Source organism: Triturus cristatus, chromosome 11, assembly GCF_964204655.1.
Source record: "Triturus cristatus chromosome 11, aTriCri1.1, whole genome shotgun sequence".
NCBI classification, from domain to species: Eukaryota; Metazoa; Chordata; class Amphibia; order Caudata; family Salamandridae; genus Triturus; species Triturus cristatus.
In genome coordinates, this window is record NC_140594.1 from 185,003,624 (window position 1) to 185,025,172 (window position 21,549).

Here is a 21,549-nt window from a genome sequence, read left to right on the forward strand (position 1 = left end):
GTATCTAGGCCACCTACTATCCAAAGATGGGAGGAAACTTACCCCTGACCGAATTCAAACCATCCTAGAAACCCCTGTTCCCAAAACTCAGAAGCAAGTGCGGTCCCTAGTGGGCCTCACCTCCTTTTGTCGTCAGTGGTTGCCAAATTTCAGTCTTATCGTAAAACCTCTGCTTTCCCTGCTGGCCAAAGATACCCCCTTCCCCCTCCCATGGACACCCGAATGCCAATCCTCCTTCAAGGAATTACGAGACGCCCTCTGCTCAGCCCCAGTCCTAGGAACCCCAGACTACACTAAACCTTTCTCCCTGTACACCCACGAAAGGGAGGGATGCGCATTGTCTGTCCTAACCCAGTCCATAGGCCCTAAACAACGCCCTTGTGCCTACTTCTCTGCCACTCTCGACCCCGTAGCCAGAGCCTTGCCCGCCTGCCTTCGAGCAGTAGCCGCCGCTGCTGTCTCTATCCGACAAAGTGAGGGGATCGTGCTCTCGAACCCCCTCACTGTATTGGTGCCCCATGCTGTTGATACCCTCCTGAACCAAACCAAAACTCAACACCTGACTAGCGCACGACTGACTGGGTACGAACTGACTCTGCTTGCACCCCACATCACATTGAAACGATGCACCACTCTGAATCCAGCCACTCTACTACCTCTCCCTGACACTGACCCTAATGCGTCCCCTATACATGACTGTGTGACCCTCACCGACGAACAGACCAAGAGTAGGGTTGACCTCCGGGATACTGCCTTCCCGAACCCTGACGGAGAACTGTGGGTGGATGGCTCGTGTATCAAGCTCCCCGATGGCACCACCTCAGCTGCCTATGCAGTCACCACGGCCCGAACCGTTGTTGAGACAGCCCGCATCACCCAGCGATCCGCACAGGCGGCTGAACTTATTGCCCTCACACGAGCCTGCATCCTGGCAGCAGGGACAACCGCAAACATTTACACAGACAGTCAGTATGCCTTCGGGGTAGTTCACCACTTTGGGCTCTTATGGAAAGAGAGGGGATTCTTGACCTCGCATGGCACACCCATCCTGCATGGAGATCTAGTCTCTGCCCTGACCGAAGCAGTCCTCCTCCCCACACGGCTGGCTGTGATCAAATGCCAGGCACACAAGAAGGTGACAGACATTGTAGGACAGGGAAATGCACTAGCTGACGTTACTGCCCGAACCACAGCCGAGAATAGGTCCACGACCCGCATGTACGTGACCAGGTCACAAACTGAGAATTGGAAGGATGCTAGGGAAACGATTAGGGATATCCAATTAGCCAGCACACCACACGAATTAACTGAATGGGCCCGGGTAGGATTGAAGGACGATGACGGTTGTTGGCGAACTAAAGACTCGAACAAATGGTTGCTACCCGACTCATACTTGATCCCCATGCTGACCATGGCACACTCCCCCGCACACATAGGGTCTGCCCCCATGATCGAACTCATCTCCAAAGTCTGGCACAACGACAGAATACCAGACTCAGCCAAACGACTGGTCCAACAATGCCTAGTATGCCTCCAACACAACCCTGGGAAAGGAACTGCTGTACCCCGGGGAGGGTTTGGGGTCCCCAATCACCCCTTTGAAGTCCTACAAATGGACTACGTCCAGCTAGAAAGGTGCCGAGGTTTAAAGTATGTGCTTGTCGTTGTGTGTGCCTTCAGCAAGTGGGTGGAAGCCTACCCAACCCACGACAACACCGCTATGACTACTGCAAAAGTACTACTGAAGGAATTCTTCCCCCGATACGGCCTTTGTCGAATTTTGTGGAGCGACAATGGCCCCCACTTCGTAGCCGAAGTTATCCAACTCATCTTAAAAGGGTTGGGGGTAAAACAGAAGTTCCACGCGGTCTTCCATCCCCAATCTGCAGGCTTGGTTGAGCGACACAATGCCACGTTGAAGCTTAAGATAGCAAAAATAGTCGCCACCACAGGGCTAAGATGGCCAGACGCTCTCCCGCTAGCATTGCTATCAATGCGTTCCACCCCCACCAAACACCACTTAACCCCCTACGAGGTCGTCTTCGGGCGGCCCATGAACCTTTGGACTGCACCAAAACCATCATCCATCCACGACGTCCCGGACGTCCTCATGTCTGACTATTTGTATAACCTAACTAAGACATTGTCTGTTATCCATCAGCAGGTGCTGCACGCCATTCCCGATGTTTCCAGGGGCCCGGGACACGACATCCAACCCGGCGATTTCGTCTTAGTGCGTAACTTCCAACGCACCAAGAGTCTGGAGCCCCGGTGGACGGGTCCCCTGCAAGTCCTGATCACCACCCGAACAGCTCTTCGAGTGGAGGGGAAACGCAATTGGCTGCATGCACACCACTGCAAGAAGGTATCACCGACCCTGAACAGCATCACCGCCCAAGAAGAACTCCTGGACAAAGATCGACCATCCCTGAGCCGCTGCCCAGATACAGAGACACTCGAGTTAGTAAGATATCCTGATCCCACTGTGCCATCCAAAGAAGGGTATAACTTACGACGAAAGGAGAGAACTTCGGCTAAGCAGACCACAAGCTAAGTGAGAATCTCAAAGCGGTAGCCTAGTCACCCCAAAGGCCACCAGGAGAGAAACCAAACAAAGTCTGTGGTTCTGCCCGCTACCGAGTCTCTTGAAGGTGATGGAAGCGCCCAACATGAAGATGATGGAAGCAACCGGACGTCCGAAGATCCACTACAGAAACCCAAAAACTGACCGAATGCACAGCTTAAAGACTATTGCACTTTTCATTACCCTTCTCTTTTGCCTTCTCCTCATGGTCGCCTTCTGGATCATGGAGGAGAGCACACCCGCTCATAAGACATTACTGGCCACCGTTCAACCTACCACCACGAAAGAACATCATCTGATCTCGCTTTCACCCCAACTCCGAGAAAGGCGTAAGGAGTTCTGGAATAACTCCTTTGTGCAGTTGCTCCACCAACACAATCTTGCTACCAACGCCACTAATTGCTGGATCTGTGGACTGCTACCACATGCCACTGGACACTCTATCCCTTTCATCCCTTCACCTTTTTCTGTCCATGGCTCCTGCCTCGCCTGGCTAATCCTCCTGCAAGAAAGCTACAAGGACAATGCCACTTCCGGCAGAACCATATCACACTTCTACCATGGGTTCTGGCTGAACAAAACTGGAAGAACTTCTGCCCTCTTCTGCCCTCTGAGATCGAACACTTCCTTTCACATGGACATCCCTGCCAAAGAACGAGTTGAAATGCAAGTGTTCAACAATCCAGCCAGACCCACCTTCTCTTACCTCCGGAAACGAACGGCCGCCACCCTAACAGTGGCCCTGTCCGTCATCAACGTCACTGGGTCTGTATGCCTCGAAGGCCTGGGGGCACAGCTGGTGGGCCACAGCTCCTGCCTCATCACCCGAACATTGGACTCAGTTGACCCACCCTCCTTTGTTGCCTCCCCGAATATGTACTTCATCTGCGGTACTAAGGCCTATACCTGGCTTCCGAAAGGTTGGGGAGGCACCTGCTACATCGCCTTTGTCCTTCCTCCGACGTATGTGGCTCCAGCAAACCATCACCGACAGAAACGGGCCAAAGACATTGTTCAGGCCGACTCCACCAGAGCACAGTTCATGGACGCAGTCAAAGGCCTTGTTCCTCTCTGGGGTCCAATGGCAAACAGCCGTGCCATCCGCCACTTAACCCAGGCAGTCGAAACGGCAATGAACATTACAGCTGGCGCCCTCGCCAACAACACCGCTGAGCTTCAGGCCGTCCGCCTGGTGGCTCTCCAGAACCGCCTTGTTCTAGACGTGGTTCTAGCAGATCGTGGAGGAGCATGCCGCATCATTGGGTCCAGCTGTTGTACCTACGTACCGGATAACTCACCCTCAGTCTACAAAGCAATTGAACACCTCCACAGACTGTCCGCAGAGGTCCATCAAGAACAAGAAGAATGGTCGCTGGGGAGTTGGTTTTGGGACACTATTAAAGGTTGGGGATGGAGGCTGTTTTCATTTATCCTGATACCCATTGTGATACTATGTGGATGTTGCTTGGGGATTCAGTGTCTGCCACCTTTATGTTCGCTTTTTATGAACTGCATCTGCCCTAAGACTTTGGACTTTGAAACCGAGCGGATGAAAGCTCTGAACGAGGTGGAGGTACGGGGTATTATGGGGATAGATCCAAACTAGGCAAGCTGGCGAGATATGTTAAAAGGGAGGACTGTGGAAATTTAGCGTGCAAACTGAACATCATCTGCGCCATCTTGCCTCTCCCCAGCGTCACGCACAACGAATGCACGGCCGCCATTTTAGACACCCCACTCATTGTCAATCGCCAGCGCGGTCCCCTTGGCGCTGCGAGCATCCCCCGCGCGCTGGCCACCCCCGCTCTCTCATACAGGCCATAAACCCTCTCCTTCTGCGCGACCCTGCTACGGAACCACTTCCGACCGACAAACCCATACATGGTCATGCCTCTCCTTTGATAACCCCCTTCCTCTGCGCCCCATTGACCGAACTGGTCCCAGGCCATCACCTAGCCCTGCGGATGCAGTTTATTGCCCCTACTGTAAAGGAAACACCCCACATCAAAGGGATTACAGTAGAATCAAAGCCCCTACCCCCTGAGACCCGGCCAGTTGCACACACCCCCGGGAATTAGCGGAATTCCCTGCTGCGCGATAGCCATCTCCCACTGCGGGTAGGGTGGGAACTTCTACTGTATCTATGTGTGGGATCGGATCTGAACCGGGGCTTCAGGGGATATTTCCCCGCACATCAAGGGAATCACAAGAATGTACTATGTGTAATAAAGCAATAAACCAGTGTATAAGAGACCAGGTCTCAGAGATGCAGTTAGAGCACCTCGTGACGATACCTTGCTGTCTGATCTGATGTGTTCTGCTCCGACGGAATAAAACCTTGTTTCCTGCCTTCCAGTCTCCGGCGCCTGCCTCTTTTATTGGTAAATTATCGAGTGGTATGAGAGGCGATTATCGCCGGGCAAAATACTTGGAAGATATCGACTGAAACTGCCGCTACCATTTAACACAGCCGCATGGCCGCTTTGATGTTTGATCACAATCACTTTCACGGCCGCACGGCCGCTTGGCATAGCCAATACGTCTCGCTTTTGGGACCTTATAAGTATTTAATTATGCAACTGTTGCATGGCTAAACACTTATAAGGTCCCAAAGGCGAGACCTACTGGCTATGCCAATGCTTTTATTTATTCTGTTTTCAAACAGCCTGGAAGACGAGACTGTCTCGAAACACGTTTGCTGTTTTATGCAAAAAAGAAGCAGTCAACTCTGGGTAGTTCTCAAGTTTAGGTGGTTCATGCTAAGCCTTTAACCACTCCGCCGCTCCCCCCCCAGCTAGTCTTCCTCAGTCATGTATTTGCAGAGGCTGTAATATAGTCTTGATGTCAGCGTATATTTTTACATATGTTTTTGCTCTTTGAATTATGGATTATACATTTTGGTAAGATCAGTATTTTTAAATTTGTGCTTACACATTTAGTTAGCCCTGTAACACTTGACCAGGCTCTAGACAAGTATGAGTACTGAGACAGCCCAGGAACACCTGAAGAAGCAGCGTGAATACCCTAGGGGCCCCTGAGAACACATAGGGGAAAGATACAAATGGGGACCGGCTTAATGGAACACCAGGGGCAGAATCCCTTGCCTGACCCCAAGATGGCCGCCACAGTGGTCCTTTACCACGATGTGCTACTACTCTTGGACAAAAATTGGACATCCACCAGACCTCGAGCATATCCCCATCCGGCTCACCCTTCAGGACACTGAATCTGTGAACTTGCCACCGACCGTTGAGACCTAGCATTATGGCCGATGCTCGGTGGAGCTACCTTGATAGCTATAGAGGAGATGGGCTGTGGACTTTCCCCTTGGCCATCACCTACCCAGCCGGACTTGGGGCAGACTTTCCTTCGTTTCTCCGCCGTATCTCCCTCCTACCCTTTTACCTTACTCCCCTACCCTTCTACGCTCCATTTATCTTGTCTACTATGCTCTTTAAATGTTTTCTTGCAACAGATGTTAACTTGTAACTGATGTAACTTTGTAACAATGTGGAACCTCAAGTAAAGCGCTCCAATACCTCCGGGTCTAGCCAGCGCTATATAAAACTCAAATAAATATTTCCTCACATTATTAAGGAAATAAACTAAGCTGAGTCGGGGTACAAAGTAGGTTCAAATACCTTGCCTAATGTTTTCCAATTCTGGGGAAACCTCTATTTGTGCAATGAAGTGCATTTTTATCACCAGGTAAATTCAATAGTCCACATCCTGAATAAATTGCAGCAGGTCAAACCTGCTCAAATATATTGGGGAGGAAAGGCCAGTAACTTACTTTAGGTGAGGACTTTTTTTTAATTTTAATCTCATTTTCGTTAATATTCAATGAATTCAAAAAAAGCTATCTTGTATCATCCATACATGGTATTGAAGGAGAGGGAATAATTTAAACCCTCAAACGGTTTAGGAGGGAAAGGCTAGCAAATGTTAACAAGCATTGGCAGAGCCAGTAGGTCTCGCCTATACAAAAGCTATTGGCTTCGGCAAAGTGGTTTTGCCATGTTGTACACCAGAATGGCTGCTGTTCAGCACGGCTAAATGTTAGTGGCATGGAGTGTACTAGTGTGGAGTGGGGGGGGGGGGTGAGTACTAGTGTGGAGTTGGGGGGGGGGGGGGGGGGTAGAGCATACTAGTGTGGAGTTGGGGGGGGAAAGTAGAGTGGAGAAGGGGGAGTAGAGTGTCACAGAGAGGCGTAGGGTGCAGTGGGGTGGATTGGGGAAGATTTGTGGTACTGGATTGGGGTAGAGAGTGTTGGATTGGGGTGGGGTGGACTGCAGTGTGGTGGAGTGGACTAGGGTGGGGTGGAGAGTGGAGTGGACTAGGGTGGGGTGAAGGGTGGAGTGGACTAGGGTGGGGTGGAGGGTGGAGTGGACTAGGGTAGGGTGGAGGGTGGAGTGGACTAGGGTAGGGTGGAGGGTGGAGTGGACTAGGGTAGGGTGGAGGGTGGAGTGGACTAGGGTAGGGTGGAGGGTGGAGTGGACTAGGGTAGGGTGGAGGGTGGAGTGGACTAGGGTAGGGTGGAGGGTGGAGTGGACTAGGGTAGGGTGGAGGGTGGAGTGGACTAGGGTAGGGTGGAGGGTGGAGTGGACTAGGGTAGGGTGGAGGGTGGAGTGGACTAGGGTAGGGTGAAGTGGACTGGGGTGGAGTGGACTGGGGTGGAGTGGACTGCAGTGGGGTGGAGCTGGGCAGAGCGGACAGGAGCTGGGCAGAGCGGACAGGAGCTGGGCAGAGCGGACAGGAGCTGGGCAGAGCGGACAGGAGCTGGGCAGAGCGGACAGGAGCTGGGCAGAGCGGACAGGAGCTGGGTGCTTTGGGCTGCTTTGGAGCAGTGCCAGACTGCTTTCGGAGCGGGGCCAGACCAGAGCGGGCATATTGTTTGGGATTGGAGTGGGGCAGATTGTTTTGGACTGGAGTGGGGCAGATTGTTTTGGACTGGAGTGGGGCAGATTGTTTTGGATTGGAGTGGGGCAGATTGTTTTGGATTGGAGTGGGGCAGATTGTTTTGGATTGGAGCAGATTGTTTTGGATTGGGGCAAATTGGAGTTGGGAGGGTTTGAGTGTGGTGGTTTGGACTGGGACGGAGTGGGGTGAGGTGAAATTGATTGAGTGGGGCATATTGGGGTGAGGTGGACTGCACAATTATGTGTTAAAGCAATTTCAGAAATTACTCATAAGGAAGAAACAATGTCGCTTTGCAATCATCTTTTGAGAACAGCGCTCACAAGCAAAAAAAATGAAAACTAGTGCAAAGTGAGAAAAGCAGACTTTCCAAAGAAAGTTAACCATAGAGAATAAAACTTTGCAATGTTGTTGGTCTTACTGGACATATTTTTGCCAGTCACACGCCTTCTGTTTACAGGGCATTAAAAACTAAACAGAACAAAATAGTACCTCGAACAGCGGACAGGCACTGATTAGGGTAAAGCAATCAGTGCTTGGTCCCTCAACAGAGAGAAACGGAAATGTTAGGCCTGCCTTGATGAATTATTAGGCTGTAAAGAAGAGAGCCACTCAAGCCAATGGTAAGCAATGGGCGGGTTCCAAGACCTTTTGTTAACAGTGTATCGCCAGTGAGAGGCAAGCGCTAGCACATGCTCTCGAAGGCTCAACCCTAAAAAGGAGTCTTAGCTGGACGCATCATCGAATTTCTGGACAAAGGCAGCCCGCAGATTAAGGTACTCATTCCACTTGATTGACCCATTCAACCCCTCAGCTCTGCAAATACAACATGTGCTTTTATGCTTGCTTCCATTAACTAACCCGCAAGACTTATTCAGTACATCAACTTACTTTTTCAGTAAAAGTCTTCTCGAAAGTGCGTTGCATTCTGGCCATTTTCTGAGCTTCTTGTACATAGCCATGCATTTGTTTTCTCGACTCTGCAGCTCACTTGTTAACTTTTCTGAAAGGTAAACAAATATCTTAAGAACATGCCCATTAAATATTTAAGTTTACTTAAAAATGACTCATACTGTGTACAGAGAAACAAGGTAAGAAAACGAATCTGCAAAAATTCACAATGTCCAAAAAGCAGGTAACATGTGATAAAGCAGCTCACAATCAAAGCTATGATTTATATGCAGTTACGCACATCCATTCTGCTAACACCACACAGAAAATTAAACATTTCCTTCATTGCAACTGAGGTATATTTAGTGCGTAGATTAAAATCGTTTACAATAAGTGTGATAAATACAATACAGGATGGCCTTTTATAGAAAATAAATTGTTAGTCACAGCCATGATTTATTCACATTACAAGGAGTGAAAAGTAATTTATCAAAGCAACATTATAACAACTGTATAACTAACTCTGATTTAGTTTAAACACCATTCTCTATCAAAAAGGTTCAGAACCATCCTAGAAATATTATACAATGTAACAATTTTTCTGGAGTTACCTCTAAAATTAAGCAGCCTTGCAAATATTCTACAACTTCTAAAAAGAGAAAGTAAAAACTTTCTCTGAAGTTTGAGCAAATGTGCAGAGAGATGTACCGTGTGTTATAAAGATTTATCTGTACCCTGACATAAGCAGAGCAGTCTTATTTTCTACATTAGCCCATGAACCTTCAATTGGTATGTACAGTATTCTTAAATGTAAGATGTGTTTTGATTCTTCAAAGCAGATTATAATCTAAATAAGAGAAAAAGTACACTTTTTGTAATAAAGAGAGTGTTAAATCATTAAGAATGAAAATGCTACTTACCAGTGTGCATCTGTTCCTGGCATGTAGAGCTGCAGAGTTGTACACTGTGCATAGATCGCCATCTGGTGTTGGGCTCGGATGCTTGCACCTTGTTGTCTTGGAAGAGTGTTTTGTAGTCACGAGATAGGTGACTCCTCCCTTGGACGATAGTGCGTATGGGCATCGACTCCATCCTCAGATTGTTTTTCGCCATGATGGGAAATGATAGAGTTAGTAAAAAATAAAGAGGTGTCCATGTGTATGTATCCAATTAAGAGAATACTGGAACAGATCTAGGTTCCGGGGAGGCGGGTGGGCGTGTACAACTCTGCAGCTCTACATGCCAAGAACAGATGCATACTGGTAAGTAGCATTTTCCGTTCAAGGCACATGAGCTGCAGATTGTACACTGTGCATAGACTGTACAGCAGTGTCTCCCTTAGCAGTGGTCACCTGTATCTGTTGCAGTGGTTTGAAAAAGTGTTTTAAGAACAGCTTGGCCTACAGAAGCCTGTAGCTTAGCCTGCACGTCAACACAATAGTGTTTGGTGAAGGTGTGTGGTGTAGACCATGTTGCTGCTTTACAGATGTCATCTAAGGGAATGTTCCTTAAGAATGCCATGGAAGCCCCTAGTATGTGTGTTGAGTGCGCTCTAGGGGGAATTGTTAATGTGAGTTTAGCCTTTTGGTAGCATATTTGAATGCATTTGACTATCCACCTAGCGATCCCAGCTTTGGAGATGGGGTTACCTTCATAAGGTGGTGAGAAGGCTACAAACAGTTGTTTAGTCTTTCTAAAGGGTTTAGTCCCGTCAATGTAATAAGGTAGAGCTCTTTTGACATCCAGTGTCAAAAGAGCTCTCTCTGCTAGGGAGTCTGAGTTTTGGAAAAACACCGGTAACTCAACTGATTGGTTAAGATGAAAAGCAGAGATTACTTTGGGAAGGATGTTTGGATTTGTTCTGAGAACCACTTTGTTATAATGTATTTGTAAGAATGGTTCTTGTATGGTTAAAGCCTGGATCTCGCTTACCCTTCTGAGAGAGGCAATTGTGACAAGGAAAGCAACTTTCCATGTTAGGAACTGAAGTTCACATTTATGTAGAGGTTCAAATGGCGGACCCATGAGCCTGGTAAGAACAATGTTTAAATTCCACACTGGAGAGGGTGGCAGTCTGAGAGGAATTCTTCTTTTAAGTCCCTCCATAAAGGCTTTAATTGCAGGTACTCTAAATAATGACAAATGTCTATTTTGTAAATAAACAGCAAGCGCTACTAGATGTAATCTTATCGATGAATATGCTAGATTACATCTTTATAAGTTTAGCAAATGATATCATGGATGGAAGCATCCAGTGGATCAATTTTATTATTTTTGCAGTAGATGACAAATCTTTTCCATTTTGCTGCATAGCAAGCTCTAGTAGTAGGGAGTCGGACTTCTTTAATGATGTTCATACAGTCCGGCGGAAGGTCAAGACGACCTAACTCTAGGGCTTCAGGAGCCAAATCGCTAGATTCAGTTGTCCTGAATCGGGGTGCCTTATCTCAACATGGTTCTGCGTTAGCAATGTTGGGGAGAGGCGTCGTTTTTGGTGTGGAACTACTGAGAGTTCCAGTAGTGTTGTGAACCACAGTTGGGGTGCCCATGTGGGAGCTACCAGGATCATTTTGAGAGACTGTTGTCTGAGCTTGGTGGAATCATTGGGAGTGGCGGAAAACCATACGCAAATCTGCCTGACCAGTTCATCCATATTGCATTGCCTTTGGACAATGGGTGTGGGAACCTGGCAGCAAAGGTTGGGCATTTTGCGTTTGCGTGTGTGGCGAACAGATCCATGTCTGGTTGACCCCACATCTGGAAAAAATCTAGGCGATGATGTTGCCATTCGTGTATCTGCTTTGTCTGTCGACTTAGCAGATCCGCAATCTGATTGTGAATTCCTGGAAGATGTTCTGCCAGCATGTATACATTTTGTGGAATGGTCCATCTCCAAATGTTTTGTGCAAGCTTGGACAGCTGCAGAGAATGTATGCCTCCTTGGTTCTGTATGTAGTACATGGCTGTCAAGTTGTCCGTCCGGATTAAGACAGTCTTGTGCTGTTGATGTACTTGGAATGATTTTAAAGCTAGAAATATTGCCAGTAATTCTAGGTGATTGATATGGAGCACTTTCTGTTGAGTGGTCCATTTGCCTTGAATTGTATGGTGTAGGAGATGGGCTCCCCAACCGATGAGTGATGCGTCTGCTGTCAGCACTATCTGCGGAACCGGCTCGAGGAACGGCCGCCCTTTGGACAGGTTCCGTGTGTTCCACCACTGCAGAGAGCAATGTGTGCAGCTGTCCAACACCAGATCTGTAAGTTGTCCTTGAGCCTAGTTCCACTGACGTGCTAGGCATTCCTGTAAGGGGTGCATCTGAAGTCTTGCATGAGGTACGATAAAGATGCAAGAGGCCATCATCCCTATGAGTTGCATGAATACCCTTGCTGGGAGGGAGTGCTGCGGTTGAAATTTGCTGGTTAGGGCTTGTAAACTGGCTATCCTGGCTGGACTGGGAGATGCCAGAGCTTTGGAGGTGTCTACTGTGGCCCCTACATACGGATGTATGTGGGAGGGCTGGAGATTTGACTTGAGGTAATTTAGTGTGAATCCCAAGCCGTGAAGCAGTTGGATAGTTTGATGAGTGTGATAAATGCACTGGTTGAATGACTTGGCTTTTATGAGCCAGTCTTCGAGATATGGGAAGACATGGATTTGTTGTCTTCTCAAGTGTGCTGCTACTACCGCAAGGCACTTTGTGAACACTCTGGGTGCAGTGGTCACCTCGAATGGAGGGTCTTTGAACTGATCGTGTTGTCCGTCCACTATGAACCTTAGATACTTCCTGTGAGCAGGGTGTATGGGAACGTGGAAGTAGGCGTCCTTGAGATCTAGTGTGGCAAGGAAGTCACCTTGTAGCAGTGGGAGAAGCTGTTGAGTGATCATATGAAAATGATCAGACTGTATATAAAGATTGAGGGGTCTGAAGTAGAGTATTGGCCTTAGGGTCCTGTCCATTTTGGGGATTAGGAAATAGAGTGAGTAAACCCCCTGTTCCTTGATGCTGTAAGGGAACTGATTTTATTGCGTGCTTTTGAAGCAGTGAGAGAACCTAGTTTTAAGAGCGCAAGGTGTTCTGTAGACACTGGACGCTGTTTGAGTGGAATGTTGGGTGGGGTTGCTGCGAGTTCCAGGCAGTAACCATACTGGATAATCTGTCTTACCTACTTGTCTGTTGTGATGGAATACCAGAGAGGTAGGAACTGTGAGTCTCACCCACAACCGGAGTGGAATGGTCTGAAGGGAGCGGAGGGAAGTCACTGTTTTGTAGTGGGGGAGGTACGAGTGTTGTTGCTACTTCGGCCTCTCCCTTTGTTATTGTTTCCCCTGTATCCGCCTCTAAAATATCCTCTATTGGGGATGTTTGAGTGGTTTTTTTTAATACGAAGAGGAGGCGGTGTCTGTTGCAATGTTTTTGGATGCTCCCCTATAGAAGGAGCAACGAAAGGAAGCACGTGTGGATGGAGACTGTAATGCTCCCATGGATTTAGCAGTCTCAGTGTCCTTTTTCATCTTTTCTAGAATGGTCTCTACAGCCGGTCCAAAAAGTTGTTCCTGATTGAACGGCTGGTTGAGGATAGTCTATTGAACCTCCTGTTTAAAGCCTGAAATGCGTAGCCAGGCATGTTGTCTGAGTAGCACACTAGTGTTAACAGATCTAGAGGCTGGGTCAGCTGCATCAAGGGCACACTTAATTGATGCATTGGTTATTAATTTGCCCTCCTGGATTAAATCATTTGCCTGGGTTTTGTATTGATCAGGCAAATGTTGTAATAGGGTCTCTAGTCGGTCATAGTGAGCCCTGTCATACCTAGCAAGTAATGCTTGGGTGTTGGCTATGCGCCAGTGATTAGCTGCTTGAGCAGCAACTCTCTCGCCAGAGGTATCTAGCAACTTAGATTCTTTATCCGGAGGTGGTGTGTCACCGGAGGTGTGAGAGTTGGCGCGTTTCCTAGCATTAGATACCACTAGGGAGTCTAAGGGTAAGTTGCCCCTTGATGTAGGTGGGATCGTCGGGGGCAGGCTTATACTTTGTCAGTTCTGGGATTGAGAATTCTAGCCCTCACTGGGTCTTTGAGTATGTCGGGCATGTTTAATGACCCCTTTTAGCATAAGCAGGGTTTGGACAGTCTTCTGGGACTGTTCAAAGGTGTCTAGAAGAAAGTCCTCGTCTGCAGGGTCTGAATGCATGTGGACACCATGGTAGACAGCAGCTCTATTTACGAGTTGTCCAAAACCAATATGGTCATCTGGGGGAGATAGTTTTGTTGGATATGACTGGGGATCAGGGAGGTCTGGGGAACCTATTGGGTTATCATAATCGTCCTGTGATACGTCTGTATCGTCATTAGGATCAGTGAAAGGGTCTTTGTTGCCTCCCCCACCCCCTAAATCATCATCATCTTCATCCTCGTGTGGTGGTGGTGGTGGTGAATGTGGTGGAAGTTTTGGAGGATGCGGAGGAGAGACAGGCTTAGGAGGAAGAACTGGCTCAGGAGGAAGGACATGCTCAGAAGGAGAAACAGGAGAAGAGGGTCTTATAGGTGAAGTGGCACAGTTTTTTTCTTTACAGGCGCTGTAGGAGTGTTTGAGGTGTCCAGCTTCCTCTTCTTGTGTGGAACAGCAGCCACATGTCCTGTTTTAGGGTCTATATGCAGTTTTTCTGTTTGTGATCCAGTCGAAAAAGTTCTTCCTCTTTGGTAACCACTTTTGGCGCAGACTTTTTCGGGTCTGAACGTGGTTTAGATTTTTGCTCCGAGGCATTAGGAGTGAGTTGAGGGTCATTTGGCTTGGCTATGGAGCCAAAAATCTTTTTCGGTTCCGAAGGTTTTGGGTTCGGAACGGATAGTTTTTCTTTCGGCGTCGAGGTGGTCGGTGCCGACTTCTTTTTGGGAGTAGGTTGGCCTCCCGTCTTCGGTGCCGAAGGCGCCTGCGGGACCCTGATATACGGTTTGCTCGGTCCCGAGCTACCAGAAGGCTTGTCCTTTATCTTCGGAGCCGAGCCCCAGGGGCTGGGCTTCTGAAGCTTTTTTTTTTTCGGTTGCAACTGGGGCCAGCAGGCGAAGTCTTGACCAGGGCCTTCTTTTTTTGGGTGGAGTTGGGGTAGGGGCAGTTGTACTCACTCATTGACCAGGAGTGATGTGGTCGTCTGAGTCGTCTGCTTCGGACGCGATTTGCAGGTCCTCAGAATCCTCCTGCAGAACATCGGGATCTTCGTCGAAGTTGTCCACTGGTGCCGGAGCTGCTTGCTGCGCCATGATGTGTCGTCGGGCCCGGCGATCACGGATGGTTTTCTTCGATCGAAAAGAGGCGCAGGCCTGGTAATTGTTCTCGTCGTGCTCAGGCGAGAGCCACAGATTACAGACCTTGTGATGGTCACTGTATGGGAATTTCGTTCCACATTGGGGGCATTTTTTAAAAGGAGTCCTTTCCATGAGCCATATGCCCGAACGATGCCGATGGGCCCAACGGACCGCGTCTATGACTGGAATCGAGTAGTTGAGATGCGCGTCGAAGATCACACGATCGAAAACAATACCGTCGAGTAGTGGATAGTTTGCGCGTCGAAAAGGTTTGGAAAATAACATACCGAACCGGAGCGCAAAAGTTACATCCGAACCGGATGGCGAAAAAAACAATTTGAGGATGGATTCGATGCCCCTGCGCACTATCGTCCAAGGGAGGAGTCACCTATCTTGTGACTACAAAAGACTCTTCCAAGACAACAACAAGGTGCAAGCATCCAAGCCCAACACCAGATGGCGATCTATGCACAGTGACAATCTGCAGCTCATATGCCTCGAACAAAACATTTTTACTGAAGTAGTTCAGAGTTGTTTACATAGAGCGTTCGTCATTTAAAAAAAACAAGCTAGGGGGCGTGGCCAAGATGGCGGCAGTGGAGGACGCCTAGTTCGGAGCTCCTACCTGCCGCCCGCCGGAAAAGCATCACCGAGCCTCCTCGGGCGGCGGCATTCTCCCTGGCGACGGCGACTGAGCTCTGCTGGCGGGAGGCCGTTGGAGTGGGTCCCGTGGCGCCGAGACTGCAGCCGGGAGCCGAGATAGCGGAGCGGCCTCGTGGGTGGCCTGGCAGCCCTGTCTCCCGGCGCTACAGCGGGCGGCCTTTCCTTGCGGTGGTCCGGGGTTCCAGATAATCGGGGCCAGCCTCTTGTTGCCAGGCTGCCGCGGCGGCAGACCGAGGGACATAAGAGCGGACCGCGGCGCTGCTTAGCCGCTACCGGAGGCGGGGGCCACTGGAGAGCGTCAGATCGGCCGCTGGGCCTGCGGAGAGAGAGAGAGAGAGTCGGGTGGGCCCGGCTGTGGATGAAAACGACCGCCCCTGCGATCTGGTGGCGGCGGAGCGGTGTCCAATAGCGGCTGCTGGACCGCGGCCTCTGGGAGCAAGGTGACTCTGGCCCCTTCTCTGTGCTTTTTGCCCTGAGACACACTCATCAGTACTGGCGACACGCCCTTCAGCACTACCGCTGCGGCCCTGGGGCTGTTCCTTGCTTCCTGGTAGAGATCTGGGCCTTGGAGAGTTGTGCCAGTTACTGGGGCTGTTGCATCTGCGGTGCCCGGCCTAGACTTCGCTAGTGGGCCTGCGGTGACCCCCGGGACCTATTGACAACGAACTGCTCAGTGATGAGATAAGGTGACCTGGGGGTTGCGGGTTGAGTGACGCAGGGCCCGGAACCATTGACAGTTGGGCTGACCCCGGGCCGCCTCTTGGAGTAGTGGTTTTGACCGCAGCGGGAACTACACCTACTGTTGCGGAGGAGAGTAACCGGGTTGCAACTTTGGGGACCCACAGTGCCTCGCCCTGGTTGGTCCTCGCTTGCTAGCAGCTAGTGCCTGGGGGGATCCTCCTTGTGCGCCCCCCTCATTTGCTGTGACACGGAAGGCACGGGGGCATGTCCACGTCCAGGACACGAAAGGGGAAGCCTTTGACGGATATCTTTGGCCGTTCACTGTCCAATCCTAACATGGCAGCGGCAACGCATGGGAGCGGGACCCCCAGGCCTCCTCCGTCCCCAGAGGATGAACCAATCACAAAGGCGTTTTTGGAGTCGCTGTTTCGCACTCTCCGGGAGGACATTCAGTCAGTAAAGGCCGAGTTCGCCGCAGAGGTCAAGGAGATGAGGAGGGATGTGGATGCTATCGGGGAGAGGGTTGCTGCTCTGGAAGAGAAAAGCGACACTGGCGTCACGGATTCAGCAGCTCTTCAGCAGGAAGTCCTCAGGCTGCAGGACCAACATATGGACATCCAATCACATCTGGAGGACTTGGAAAACCGGTCCCGTAGGCATAACATGCGGATCCGGGGGGTGAAACCGACGGAAGATACCAAGGACTTGTTTGCTTTTACCAGTCGTCTCTTCCGGCACATCCTCGGTGACTCCCATGCCTCCGACATTGCCCTGGACAGGGGTCATAGGGCTGGACCGCCAAGGGTGCCAAATGCACCGCCAGCAGACATATTGGTCTATGTGCAAGACTTCAGACTGAAGGAAGCCATTCTCACTAAAGCCCGGTCATTGCATCCCATCTCTTTTGACGGTCATTCCCCGGTGCTCTACCAGGACTTAGCTGTGATCACCCTGCAGCGCCGCCCGCAGTTCCGCCCCGTAACCGAGCACCTCCGGCAACTGGGGATCGCGTACTCATGGGGTCACCCCTTCCGCCTCATCTTCCGCTATAATGGAAAACTACATCAACTCCGCTCCCTGATGGACACGTGTCGGCTGCTGGACATTGCCCTGCCGACTGACGACGACGTTCATAGCGCGGGGTCGGGGCCGGAGGCCTCTCCCTCTGGATGGCAAAGGCAGAGCAGGCGGGGCCGCCCCCGGAGGCCGCAACGGTCTGAAATCGTCAGGAGCCAGCAGGCGGCCATCACGGCAGTCTCGGAGGTCCTCGCGGGCGAAGTGCCCAGCACTAAATGACAACCAGGGAGATATAGGTCTGCTATTCCTGCATAGGCTCGGATCCCCGGCGCGCTCCCCTAGGGAGTATAGGTGGGCAGCGGGAGGAAAGGTGCTCTTCTACGGGCCGTGCCACGGATCCCTCTCTCTTCTCTGACCAGTCATCTCAGGATGGCGGACAATGTCCACTGACTTTTTGTAACCGAACTGTCCCCAACTGGTTGTTGTATTGGGGCCGAAACCCAGGGAATTTCTGGGGCCTTTCTCTTTCTTTTCCCTTTATTCACTCCTTTTGGGGGGGGTCCCCTCGTCCACTCTCTCCCTTTGCGCTCTGTATTCCCACTCACTGGAGGGGTGGATTATCTTTCTCCATGTCCACTGTTCCTGGTCTCTGCGGTTGCCCGTGCAATACTAGAGCCTCCGCGTCCTGCTACACCTCATGTCCCATATTCTAGTCCGTATTTTGACATTCAATGTGCGTGGCCTGAACAATCCCATTAAGCGCAGAGCACTCCTCCACTACCTAGAACACTCCAACGCCGATATATGTCTCCTTCAGGAGACGCACCTTCTTCCGAAGGACCACCATAGAATGAAGTCCCGTGCATTCCCCACGCAAATGTTTTCTTCTAATTCAACTAAAACGGCTGGGGTTGCCATACTTGTGTCCCGCTCCTTTCAGGGTAGAGTGGTGCAGAAAGCAGCGGAGCTTAAAGGTCGGTTGCTCGTATGTCATTTTCAGGTGGCGGGTGCTGCTTTCATCGTGGGCTCCCTCTATGCTCCCAACGAGGGGCAAGAAACAATTTTCCACAATGCCCTTACCGAGGCGACGGCCAACTCGGAGAGGTGTCTATTGCTTGGGGGGGGATCTGAATATGGTATTCGATAGTATCCGTGACCGCTCTTGTCAGCGCTCAAGCCAGGTTGGCGCCCTCTCGTCAGCGACCGTAACACGCCTCGAGGACTTACCATAGTTAACATCTGGCGCCATTTTCACCCTCACAGTCGGGCGTACACCTTCTACTCGGGAGCCCACAAGACATACGCCAGACTAGATTATCTACTTGGTTCCACCCAAATGCAAACGCTTGCGTGTGACTCCGAAATTCTGACGGCAGCTTTCTCAGACCACTCCCCGGTAATCGCCTCTTTTCGGTTTCCTCCTGCGCGCCCACTGGTGAGACATTGGCGGCTGAGAGACACGTTGCTTCACCGGCCTTCCATCGTAGACCAAATTAAAGTCGCCATCACGAACTACCTTGCCATCAATAGCACGCCAGACACCTCCTTGGCAACGCTATGGGTAGCTCTTAAGGCGGTATTGCGAGGAGAATTTATAGCCATCGCCACTGCTGAAAATGTCGAACGCAGTCGCAAGTGGGCAGAGATTACTAAACGGGTGGCAGAGCAAGACCAGATGCACCAGCGCACGGGGGCAGCCAGAGCTTGGCGCCAACTTTGTGTTGAGCGGAAACAGCTCGCGGCACTCGACCAGGATTGAGCCGAGTATGCAGCTCTCCGCCTCCGTCACTCTTATTAGGTCGGCGGCGACAGATGCAGTCGCCTCCTCGCCCACAAACTACGGGAAACTAGGCAACGACAAGGAGTGCAAGCTATTACTACCCCTGGGGGGGAGCTCACCACCGATGACACTATCATAGCGGAAGCCTTTAGAGATTTTTATGCAACACTGTACTCGGGCGATACCTTAGAAACACAGCACTGCAGCGATTACTTGCAGAAGGCAGCGATACCGGCTCTCAACAAAGCGCAGGCTGAACACAGAGAGAGATATAGGCACGGAGGAGGTTATTGCAGCAATCTCCCGGCTTAAGCACAGCAAGTCACCGGGGCCGGACGGCTATCCGGTTGCCTTCTATAAAACCTTTTGCGCACAGGTGGCACCCATACTACGAGACCTGTTTAACACCTTCAAAACTGATGGGGCTATTCCGGAGGAGATGATAGAGGCATCAATAGTAGTTATTCCAAAGCCAGGGAAGGATAGGACGCAATGCAGTGCATATAGGCCAATTTCCCTATTAAATGTTGATATCAAGCTGTACACCAGTATCCTTGCCACGCGGTTGGCGCCATAAATGACCCAACTGGTAGACCCAGATCAGGCTGGTTTTATCCCGCAGCGGCAAACTAGCGACAACACTAAAAAGATTCTCCACCTGATAGAGAAGGCGTCCCGCACTACCGGGGAGTACATGCTGTTAGCCATCGATGTCAAAAAAGCCTTCGACAGGGTCCACTGGCCCTACCTTGAGCAGGTCTTGATTCGCTTTGGCTTTGGGGATAAACTGCGCTCTCGGATACTGAACTGTTATCATTTGCCCCAGGCGACTGTTCGGGTAAACGGTCAGACCTCCTCGCACTTCCCCATAGGCAGAGGCACTAGGCAAGGGTGTCCCCTTTCACCCCTTCTATTTGCACTCTACATGGAACCCCTGGCGCTGCGGGTTCGCAGTAACCCCCTTATTACAGGCATACGTTTTGGTGACACTCATACCATCAGCCTCTATGCGGACGATGTTTTGTTTTCCCTTTCTAACCCGATTCCGGCCATGCGCGCTCTTTTCATAGAACTATACAGCTTCGCGCAGGCGTCCGGCTTTAAGGTCAACATTGATAAATCACTTGCACTGGATATTTCCCTTTCCGCCGACACCTTGGCCCATTTACAGGAGGAACATACTCTCCAGTGGTCAACCTCCTCGATCCCGTACCTGGGAATTCAGCTGGCACCCACTATCCCGGCCACCGTAGCGGTTAACTACGCTAGCTTGCGCTCCCTCCTCTGCTCGGAACTGGGGAAATGGAAGCATCACACTTTATCGTGGCTAGGTAGAATAGCGGCTATTAAAATGACCGTTCTCCCCCCAAATCCTGTACCTCTTCCAGACCCTTCCCCTTCGGCCCCCCTCGGGACCGCACTAGCATCGCTCATGAACTGACTTCTGTCCCCTCCCCTCCGACGCCCCTCTTTAATAATCCGGAAATCCACCCTGGCACTGATCCCTAGGCGTTCGCTATATGGCGCTCTTCTGACTGTCGCTCTCTGTCACCTCTTTGATTTCGATGGGATTCTCTCATTCCCGCTACTTAAGTCACACTATGGCATCCCTGAATCGGAACGTCTGCGGTATCTACAGCTTAGGCACTGGGCGCTTCACCCGCTAATTAAACCCGGTGCTCACCGCTTACTGACCCCCTATGAAAAATGGCTTATTACCCGCACCTCCGACAAAAAGCTTATTTCTGACCTATATAAGCAGCTGATACTGAGCACCACTCATACTACAACGCAGGTCGTATGCGCTGGGAGCGGGAACTGGGACAGTCCCTCAGTCACAAAGAATAAAGTATCTACCGCAGAGCACGGCACTCGGCAGACCACGTAGGCCTCACAGAGACACTGACTAAAGTAGCCACCTACTGGTATTACACGCCAGAGCGCTTACACCATTTTGACACACGACAAAGTGCCCTGTGTTTGAGGGGTTACGGGGAGGTGGGCACACTCACACACCTCTTATGGAGCTGCGACCGCATCCAGCCTTACTGGTCTCATATTCTAGATGATGTGGACAACCACTTTGAAACACAAATCCCGCGATTCCCTGCGTATGTCCTATTGGGCTTACACAATCCTATCACATATCTAGACAGGGCCGGCTGATAGCGATCACACTGGGGGCAGCAACGTAGAATATTCTCGCGCACTGGCGTTCCACTCATCCACCAACACACTCCGGATGGCTGCAGAGGCTTTGGCGGGTGCTGGGCATGGAGAAGCTCTCCCTCACTCTTGCGGGCAGAGGGTCAGAGTTTCCGGAGTTGTGGCACACTTTGATACTACTCATGGCTGAATTCAGGGAATTGACGTGCCCTCGTTTTCTCAGATTTCTCCGTCTTGCTGACACACAAGTCCCACAGGCAAGACCCTCCCGCACCCTCAGACAGGTGCGCTGACCCCGGGGCATTCTTCTTTCCCCCCCTTTTTTTTCCTTCTTTTCTTTCTAATTGTTTGCGGATGGGGGTGGGGGGTGGTAGGGTGGGTTTTTGGGATTGGTTTATGTCCTTCATTCCCACCCTTAGTTTCTTTTGTTGACCCGTTCCAAGCATCTTACTTTTGTAATGTCCTTACTTGCGACACTTGATGTCTTTATTGCACTGTTTACAGGGAACTGGGGGTCGTTTTTGTTGTTTCCTAAAAATTAATAA

At 50.6% G+C, this 21,549-nt stretch overlaps 1 protein-coding gene across 1 annotated transcript in view; it reads right to left on the reverse strand.

Moving 5' to 3' along the window:
* Positions 1 to 21,549, reverse strand: part of NAA25 (N-alpha-acetyltransferase 25, NatB auxiliary subunit) — a 792,299-nt gene that overhangs the window by 628,715 nt on the left and 142,035 nt on the right. Inside the window, exon 8 of the mRNA XM_085636118.1 lies at positions 8,393 to 8,504. Within this exon, the coding sequence (XP_085492244.1) occupies positions 8,393 to 8,504 (112 nt within the window). The remainder of the gene's footprint in view (positions 1 to 8,392; positions 8,505 to 21,549) is intronic.